Source organism: Mustela lutreola, chromosome 8, assembly GCF_030435805.1.
Source record: "Mustela lutreola isolate mMusLut2 chromosome 8, mMusLut2.pri, whole genome shotgun sequence".
Lineage (NCBI taxonomy): Eukaryota > Metazoa > Chordata > Mammalia > Carnivora > Mustelidae > Mustela > Mustela lutreola.
This window is the reverse complement of record NC_081297.1, coordinates 18159956-18170000: the sequence shown is the minus strand read 5'-3', so window position 1 is coordinate 18170000 and position 10045 is coordinate 18159956. Positions and strand designations below refer to the sequence as shown.

Here is a 10045-nt window from a genome sequence, read left to right as displayed (position 1 = left end):
AGCGCCCCGGAGGCGGAGGTGCAGCCGAGGAGGCTGAGGCGGCGGCGGAGCGCGCTGCCGCGTTTGTGCGCAAGTGACTCTCCTGTGCCACACACAAAAGGCCTCCTTCTCCCCACCTTCTGCCGCCTTTCAGCCCTCGGGCCCCCGCCGAGCCGGCTCCCGGAACTCCGGGGGGCTCCTGGCCGCCTCCCCAGGGCAGCCCGGCCTTTGGGACGTCCGCCGCTGGCCAGGCAAACCTCGCCAAACTTTCCCCAAACTCGGCGGGCTGGGGAGGGACCCTGGCCGGAGGCGCGCATGCGCCCCGCCCGCTGCTCGGAGTTCCCAGGGTTCCGGAGAGCCGGGGTGGAGTCGGACGAGTGTCCCCGGAGGCCCGTCTAGCCCCTGCTCCCTGGGCAGTCGGGGCTCGCGTGCCGTCCGTCTTCCCTAGAGGCTGGAAGTGGCTGCCCGGCGCCGGGCTCTCCGCAGTTCGGCTATCTTTGCGCATGGAAGTCTCCAAGAGGGGCTCCAGGAAGCGGCGAGCAGAGAGGGGGGCGAACGGCCTGGAGGAGGGCAGGAGATAGGACACAAGGCTTCTTTGGGGAGGCCCGGGGTAACTACGCCCCCTGGCTGGGCGGGAAGCCTGAGGGCGGCCGCCTGCAGAGGGCCCCATGGCCCGGGGCGCAGGCGGTGGCGAGCCGGTTTCGCGTCAGGGCGGAGGCGCCAGCGCTCGTAGCTACAGTGGCTGGGACGCGGGTTTCTAGCCCGCCCCTACTTTGGGGCCCCTGGGGACCTAAACCTGCCACTCGCGGGGGGGTCTTGGCCCTTGGCTGATCTCCGCAGCTTCACGCCAACCCTCTCCCTGGGGCTTCGACACCTGTTCCAAATAACCTGTTGCGCCGACTTTGCTTTGGAAAGGCGCCGGCGTTCTGCTTGATGGTGGCGGGCCGTGGGGAGGCCCCCAGGCGCCAGGAGAGCGCTCTGGTTCCCTGCTAGGGAGAGGCAAACCCTCCCCACGTCCAGTGTGTTTCACATCGGCCAAAGTCCCGGGAACCCAAGGCGTCCTGGGCACGCCCGCCTTCGGCCCACCCTGGGGACTTCTTACGTAGCTCTTGGTAATTTGGGAGGAAGGACTAGACAAAGATCGGGATTAGAGACTCACCCCGGCTAATTAAAGTCTCTCTTCTCCTCACCAACCCCCCACCCCCAAACCTTGCAGCCAGATAGAAATCTTCAGTCCCCCACCCCCACCTTCAAGCGTTCCTAGAGAAAGCTGGTTGCTTTTGCACCACTGCCTCAGACGAACTGGCACTGGGAGCAGTCTCACCCTGGAAGTGATTTTTTAAAAATTATTTCTAGTTTTCCGACATCTTAGCAGCGATCGCACAGAAGCCTCTTTGGCTCCTTTCTTGTTTGGCCCGCCCAGCGTCCTTCAAAGGGCTAGGTAACCAGCTTCAGAGTGAAAGCCTTTGAAATTGGATTCTGGTGATAAGGCTAGCTGGGAGATGCTTCTAGAAGGAGTTTTCTTATGCAACCCAGTTGGGCAAGCTTTGGGAAATGGATGGCAGCAGTTTGTTGGCATTTGGATTTTCAAAAAGACGTGGACTTCCATCGGGGCAACTCAGAAAAATTTTATGTCCTGACATGCTAAACACAAATGAAATTTTTAAGAGCCACTTCTAAATGAGGGCCGCTTGGCTCTAACCCCCCACCCAGTTCTGGTGCATAAAATTAAGTATTTGGGTTTAAAATCAGCATTCTGGGAATAGCCAATGTGGGATGTCTTTAAGCACTTATTTGGAAGTTTTTCCATACTTTTGAAAACATACTTGACGCCTCATTTCTTCGATGGCTGCTCAATAGTCACCCGGAGAGGCTGGCTGAGCTGCCCCCTCCCCAGCTTTCCCCTTGCTTGCAACGCTTTCATCCAGGGCTTGAATTGTGTTGTCAAAGTTTAGTAGACGAAAGAGGAGGGGGCATGAGAACGGGGGTGGGGGGTGTCTTGAAAAGTCTTGGAAATCGGTATATTTTGCAGGTGTAGAATGTGCCTAATAACCATGGCTAGTGCGCGCTCCCCAATGGCGAGGGTATGACAGGGACAGCTGGCTCAGTTTTCAGTGTGAAAACACCCCCTCGGCGGACCAAACACAACGACACTGACCTTTCTGCGGGGGAACCAAGATGTGCCTTTGACTGAATTAGCCATAAAGACGTCTTGCTATGACTTTTGTTCCCCACGAAAGCAAAGAAATATTGCGTTTAATATGAGTGGTACTGTTCACAGCTTTTCCGTGCCCCTTAAGAAATATTACAGTGCTGATTTACTGGCCCTCTTCTACTGAGCTGGCCCCAAGGCCGAGGGTAGAGGGGTGGGCTGGGGTGGCCAGGATAGAGGAGGAAGGCGGTGGAGGCAGCCCTCTGAGCTGCCTGTTGCCTGTTTCCAAAGTTCTCTCTTTGCAGCGGCAAATTTATCAATCTTTTCATCTGACAATACTTAGAAATATATCATTGTCATCCAGAGTTGTTTGATAGATGATCTACAGGCACACCAGCCTTTTCCAAGGTCAAGTTGAAGATTCTTGTTTGCTGTTTAACTGGGTTGTTTAAAAACTCAGAACAATGCCTGCCTGTTAAATTTTCACTTGTTCTCATGGAGCATTCGAAAGCAAGTTTTCCTCTTGACCGAGGTGGGGACGTTTCATCCTCTTGAGCTTCTGAATTCAGCAACCAGGGCTTGGCAATGAAATCAAGAGGAGAAGAAATGAGATTTAACCTTAGCTCTTGCAGACGCCAAAGAGATTAAGCCATCTTTCACATCTCCTCCAAGTGTATACTAATTTTTCTCTGCATGTCGCGGGCTGGTTAGAGCCACACGCATCTCATTCAGCTTTCTGCCTTTATTCTAGTGGAAGCTGCAAATACCCTTCCCTAAAGTAGAAGCGCAAAAACCCTGTGGCCACTCTGGTCTTTGTCAGCACACAACCTGTTGCTCTAAGGACGCTTTAAAATAAAGTCGGCCACTAAATCGTCATGTTTTATGGACATATTTATTTATGTTTTTAATGGAAACACTGGCTTCACAGTTTCTTCTATATCTGCGATGATTGATTTTTTTTTATTCAGCCAACTTTTATTTACCTTGCAAAAATGTTCTGGACCAATGTGATAAATTACAGATATGCAAATTTCTTTGAATGGTGTTGTAAGTGTGTCTAGCTGGAGCTGAATAACTCCTTGCAAGTCAGTCTGTGCGCACTCAGGACCCCAGGGAGCTGATCAAAGCACCCATTCTCTTTCATCCCTGGTATTCTCCTCCAAACTATTTCGATACAATATGTTTCCATGATGCACTTAATGTGCTAGGGACATAGAACTCATTACAACCTAGCTAGTTCTGCCGACCTCTTTGTTCCGAGGCAGAAAGTCAAAGAAAAAAGGAAAAGCGTTGCCAGTTGCCAGCTTTCTGAAATGCTAAAGCATGCGTCATTTTTCACCAGGTCTCGTCTTGATATCCTCAAAAGACAAACTATGAAACCGGCCTCAGCCCTTTCTGGCATTAATTACACTGCTGTCCAGCCGATCTGTTTTTCCTATTATATGCATTTCTCAGCAGGGATTTTTTTTTTTTTTCAAGACAAATGCAGCTGCAAGTTAAACTATGAATGCATTTTTATCGCTATGGAAAAAATAAGTGAAAAGACTGCAAAACATACAACTGAACTTTTTAAAGGCTTCTGGTGGATAACAGATTAGTATTGAACTTCGGAGGTTTTAGCAATTTATGTAAACCTGAAACTGACTAAGAGCCTCAGGCGTTTCCAATGCGCCCTCCACATTCTGGGAAGTACACTGCCTGTGCCATTCGAAATTCCGCTTTGGTACTAGGATATATCTGGAAGGTGAAACCCTTCAAGTTTCCTGTTAAATTTTTGAAATGAAACCGTCTGTGATGCACCCAAGGAGGAGGCTGCTTCCAAGGAATTTCTGTCCAGGCTAATAGTACAGAGAATATAAATTCTATTTCATTTCCCCCCGTTTCTCGTGGGGTTGATTGGTTGGTGGAAATGGCTGGCAGCCAGTTCTGGGAAAGATTCCAGACCTGACTCCGATTAACCCTCTCTGGTGAAACTCTGCTGGAAACCAACTCACCAGCAATTGCCATTAATCTACTTACTAATTAAGCCAATTCATTTCTAAAGGAGAAAAATTCCTTTCTTTAGCCAAACTGATGGGAGGAAATTTGAAAGAAGCGCCAAACTGTGTAACTGTAATTCAGCCAAGGACTGCTAAAACGAGGTGTTGATATATAGCAGCAGATTTAAAACAAGTTTCTAGGGCAACACTCCTTTGGAGACGGTGGCGTATAGTGCACAGTAGACGAAGCTCGAATAATGCTCTCCAGCGCCACGCCACCCCATGTACTTGCGCTGAACCTAACGCGTCTCTCTCTGGTTAAAGCTGGTGCCTTTTACGCACAAATAAATCGCCTCTCCAGCGTTGTTTCACACCGGAGTAGGTCAGCTTTATGGGACAGCTACCGTAAATGTATTTCTTGAGACTTAATAAATCGCTTTAGAAATGTGCCCTCCAGAGTCTGCGTTTCTTGAAACCGCGGCTGCAGGCAGGGCCTAACTTGTAGTTAGGGGAACCGAAAGGACATGGCTGGACAGGGCGCACGTGAGAAAGCAAACTGGCCTTTCAGCCAACGGTACCTGACATTCTGGAAAGAACAGTACGTGAATCTTGGCCCCAATACTTACAGGGAAGCAGAACTCCAAGGGGTTTCCCCCTTCCCGGAGAATTGTTAACAGCTTTTAAGAGAAGGCTAAGAGCCCAGGACCGACCTAAAATAAGAGGGAACCGTGCTAGAGGAACTTTAAAATCCCCTTGGAGCAGGCGTTAAGGCTTCCCTTCATGGAGGTGAGTTGGTGGGCCAGGAGGCAGCAAATCAGCTTGCCTTTGTGTTAGAGACGCACGGGATGGAGAAGAGGAGGAGTGGAAGTTTAGTGCCCCACACTTTTTAATTGAAGTCTGTCCCTCCCCACCCTAAGGCTTTGGGGGCACACTGCTGAGCCCAGGAAAGCGCTCCCGGGGATTTGCAGCCCCTCGGAGTCCGTGTGTGTCCCGCTGGCTCACCCAGCATGAGCAAAGAGATGAGGAGCTTGGAAAGGTGCTCCCAGTGGGCACACCTGGCGAGTGAGTCTGTATTCTCCGGGGAGACGGAATGGCGATGTTAGAAACGCGGGGAGGTAGTATCACGTGTCCGGGAAGCAGGCCTTCCGCTGGGAGCGGGAGGGCCCGCTCTGTGGTCCTGCTCGGTGCAGCCCAGGGCCGGGTCCCCTTACTCAGCAGCGTCCATATCGTTCACTGGGGTGTTCTGGGGTATCAAGGGCTTCTCCAAAGGCTCTTCCTCAGGCGTGTCTGACAACCTCCCTAAAAATGTGGCAAAACGAATAGATGTGAATTTTGTTTTACTTGCTGTACACAAACCACTTCCCACTCCTCACGCAGAGGTCTTTGCATCGTGCATAGTGGGTCTTCCCAGCTGGGGGCCCCTTCAGTGATCTGAAGGAGGGGGTGGGGGTGGGGGAAGGGGAGGTCAGGCGGTCAGGTGGCTCCCTGGCCTTCAAAACAGCTTGTGTCAGCCAAGTTTTCCTCTGAGACGGTTTTCCTGCTGCCCTAGACTGTGGAAATGGTCTTAGGAGCCTGTGACCAAGGCCAGTAAATGACCTTCTGCTGAGGGTCCCTTTCCTAGAATTAGGAGCAATTATAAGAGAATTTTTAAAGGCAGGGTTTGTCTTGTGCTTGGGCCCAAGGATCTAAGATTTAAACTCCCATTTGCATGTTCTGTTTTCCTCCCTAGGAAAAGAAACTCTGCCTGAGAAGGAAGGAAAGGAAACCCTATTGTCAGGGAGGGGTTCTGAAATTGGGGAGAAGGGAGGTTCCCCCCTCCCCAACTCGGGCTGGGCTCTCTGCTCTGTAGGGAGGGACATTTACCTGGTGTGTAAATTGTGAGGAAAGCGTTGGGGGTCTGAGACAGGAAAGCCACAACATGGGATGTGATGTTCCCGCTTTGAAGGGGAACAAAGGCCCCCGAGCTAATCCCAGTGAAAGCTGGGAGCGTGGACAAGGCAACAAAGAATTGCAGCCTGTGGTCACCGGTAGGTGTCAATGTGGACACTTAGAGCAGGGGCAGTGGGAGAGGGGGACACAGAGACGGGCTGTCATTCCAGGGCTTAACATGAACAAAGATAAAAACGTGACAACCTCGCCTTTCAATGGTTGGGAGGTTCAAAGTGGAGTGCTAGGGAGTCTATCTGGGTCAAGTCTTTTCTGAAACAGGGCCTTTCCTTTTTTGAGTCAAGTATCAGCCGCAGAAATTCTGAGGCCCTTTTCCCAAGGTAACTTTTCAGAGGAAAAGCAGAATTCTTCAAAATAACCTCCAATTCCACCCACTTGCCTAAGGCGAAGAGATGGAACTTTCAAGATTCCTAGGGATGTATAGAAGGTGTTTTCTGCACCCCCGAGACTCAAGTGGCTGCTGTAAGGCTCTGTGAACTTGAACAGCCTACCTTAACCTTTTGGTTAAAGTTCGTATATTCTTTTTTCACATTTAATAAAAAGAAATAACATTTCCTTTGCTGAAACTGGGCATACATGTAGATGAATCTAGGGGCGCCATAATTCAGAAAGTTTTCATCTGGCAAAGATATCTACCTAGGATACCATTGAAGGAGTAATGGACACCTGGTAGAGTGAGTACGCCCAGAGCTTCAGACTCACTACTGGAAATCAGCAGACAAGACATTTGCCAACAAACGGATCTCCTCTGTAACCTGGGAAAGGTAATCAGGAAACGTCCGCAAATGCAAAGACTATCTCGGGAGAATTAATAAATGGAACTGACAACGAATGGCATTTATCCTAAGAGCTCAGAAACGCTCTTTTCTTTAAATGCTGCCATCAAAACCAAAAGACACGTTTAAAAATCATAATGGAATAAAATTGTGATTTTCTTCAGTTGGAATAAGTCTCCTAAATAATCAAAAAAAGGGATGTAAATATCCTTAAAGACTAATGACATTTCACAGGTAATGCAATTTAGAAAGAAACACTTCCATGTTTTCTTTTCCAACAATGTGCATTTTTGTAAACTGCTATAAATTGCAATTCAAAAGCACTGATCTCGCCATCCCCAATCATTTTTTATACTGATCAAATGAATGCAGATACTCCCATTTGGGAGGGGCGACATGACATTTCACTTGGCAGTTCTAAACAGGTCACAGACCTTTCACAGACCCTAAGGCAGTGGGAGGGAGCTCTTTACTAAACCGTGTAACCAAATCAAACCAATGGTTACCCCTTTTCAAAACCATTGGAATGGTTTGCACAATGCTATTCACATAGCAGCACAGAAACTGAAAGGATGGTCATCCAATGGAAATTTCTTTCCTTTTGTTTAAACTTGCAGAGCTCAAAAAAGTCATACTTTGAAGGAAAACAATGACATTTACTATGATAAAAATCATAGGCAATACACATGCATGCTTATGGGCATAACTCGGCATAGCTGTAGACACCCATTGGTATGTATATATATGCACATGTATGTATGTATATGTATGTATATTTATTGGAGATGTTGCTTTGTTTGAAACCTTGGGCACAAAGACACAACATGGCTGCCCTGGAGATGACCTATTGCTTTCAAGTTGCTTGAACACATCAGAATTTCCATTGTTAAGGTTGATTAATTGAAACTGATAAGTTACCATGAATAAAGATTGTTTTTCTGTTTAATGTGGTGGGCCTGATTTGGTAAATGCCTCATTCATGTAGCTTTGCAGTGCAGCATATGGGCAAGAGTCATTCAGTATCACAAACATATACAATTTCTTATGCTTGTATGGGCACAGCCAAAAGGCCTTCTTATTTTAATGACAAAGTTTCAATGAAAAATTCCATTTAAAGAGTCACTAGTAACGTGAAGTGCGATTTTGTAATTTATACTCCGAGTTTCTATCTTTGAGTTGCCATGAGGAGTTTTTAAAATGTCCTATTTAAATACAGTAAAAAAAAAAATGCGCATGTCCAACTTATACCGTAAGTCATTGAGAACACAGCAAAATTTATCTTAAATTTAGCAGGTATATGAAGAGAAAGTGTTTTATTATCTAATGCCACCTGTGTGCCATACATCGATAAAGTTACCATAAATGTTTCACTGCGATGTCCCTAACAGTCGTTCCCCCTGCCCCAGTTTTGCACAACAAAACGCAAAGGAGGTTGGTAAATAACAGGCCAGCTTCCTGACATCTTTTTTTATCTTAATGAATACAATCAGGAGACGATATTTAAGAAACATTTAGAGATATCACATGAGCTACCCATGGATTTATTAAGTTTTCCACAATTTAATTACTGTTCTTAAAAGCTGGAGTCACTTTTTAAAGCGTAAAGCCAAATAAAGACGCCAGGTAAGCTTTCTAATTCTTTCATAATGAGGTTGCACAGAAACGTTTCTTCCTCTTTCTCATTTAGGCTACTCGTGTAATCACCAGAAGAGAACTCACAAAAAAAATATGAAAGACATGCAAATGAGCTAAAGGAATGACTGTATCAAACCATCAAAGAGATAGCTACCATATTCAGCTTTTAATGTCTTATCAAATAAATTCTCTGGTCATTCATGTCCATGAAACAGTTCAAGTTCACCCAACATTTCTCAATTAGATTAGATGGGTAATCTCAGTTCAGCTCTTTTGGAGAGTAATCAACCACATTGGTCACAGTTGACCACCGCTAGTATGTGTTTCATAAAGGACTGGATGTCCATTGGAAAGCTAATCAGTGCACCATCCCTTGTAAAATTCCCTCCTGCATTTGGAAGTGATAATCTGTATCTAATTTTTAAAGAAAAATTTACTCTCCTTTCACTCTTCGGAGGCCAATTTCTTTTCTGGACCTGAATAGAGATCATTGGTGCAACAGTACCAAATAGCTTTGGTATGTGTATAACAAAAACCCACCTCTTTGTAGAACATAACAAATTATGCAATGTTCACAGATGCGCTGGCCATTGTGCCCTTTGTGAGAAAATGAAGACCCAACTCTGTTCCCCACCCCCCTCTTTATGAAAGGCTAGGCTGCCCATGCAATCTGTCCTAATCCTAGAGAAAAATAAATAGTTGTAATAGGGCAGCTTTAGGTGGTTATTTTTAAAGTAGTTTTCATTTGGACTTTTGGTCTATGTAATTTGAGCAAGTAGGAATCTGAGGTTCCAAACAGCTATTTATTCCCATGAACGGGCGACACAGCTGGGAGCCCAAGGATGAAAATGTTAACTGTTTTTCTCTCCCACCTCCGGAGTTTGGGTCTTTTGTGGAAATGCTGTTTTTACACAATTTCCTGCTTAAATTTAGAGGTTACCAAGGAAATTTAGTAAATCTTCAATGATAGTTTTTAAATCTACCCACTAAAAAGATTTTACATCGTGGGTCTGGCTTTGGGTTATCCTTTCCCTCCAGAATTTTTGGGCTGTAATTGACAGATGGCACCATGTAAGTTTATGGTGGATGGCATTGGGACTTGACTTAGATATATCGTAAAAATGAGTACCACAGTAAATTTAGCTAATATCCATCACCTCGTAGAGTTTTTTTTTTTTTTTCAAAGTTCTTCTCCTTGTGATGAGAACTTTTAAGATCTACTCTCTTAACAGCTTTCAAATATAGGGCACAGTGGTGTTAACTGCGGTCATTCTGTTCATTACATCCCCAGTGGTTTTTTATCTCATAAGTGGAGTTTGTGTCTTTTGATCAACTTCCTCCAGGCCTTACTCCTCCTTTTGTTGGGGGAAAGCTATAAGTAGAAAATTCTGAGTAACGAGGTAGCAATTTCTGTGATATGCTAAGGAGCGCAGAGAGGTGTTCTCAGGACCAGCCTACCTAGCGAAGCAGCCTTAACTCCTGGTATTTCTTTTATTGTATGTCCTAGTCTTTCAATGTTGGTCTTAGAGTACAAATTCCAAACACTAAGGAGATGCTGCACTCTGAGTGCCTAGCCC

At 46.4% G+C, this 10045-nt stretch overlaps 1 protein-coding gene across 1 annotated transcript in view; it reads right to left on the bottom strand.

The window, feature by feature from the left end:
- Window positions 1-3004: 3004 nt before the first annotated feature.
- Window positions 3005-10045, bottom strand: part of C8H10orf67 (chromosome 8 C10orf67 homolog) — a 143130-nt gene continuing 136089 nt past the window's right edge. The window contains exon 17 of the mRNA XM_059183932.1: window positions 3005-5409. Within this exon, the coding sequence (XP_059039915.1) occupies window positions 5318-5409 (92 nt within the window). The 3' untranslated portion in view covers window positions 3005-5317. The remainder of the gene's footprint in view (window positions 5410-10045) is intronic.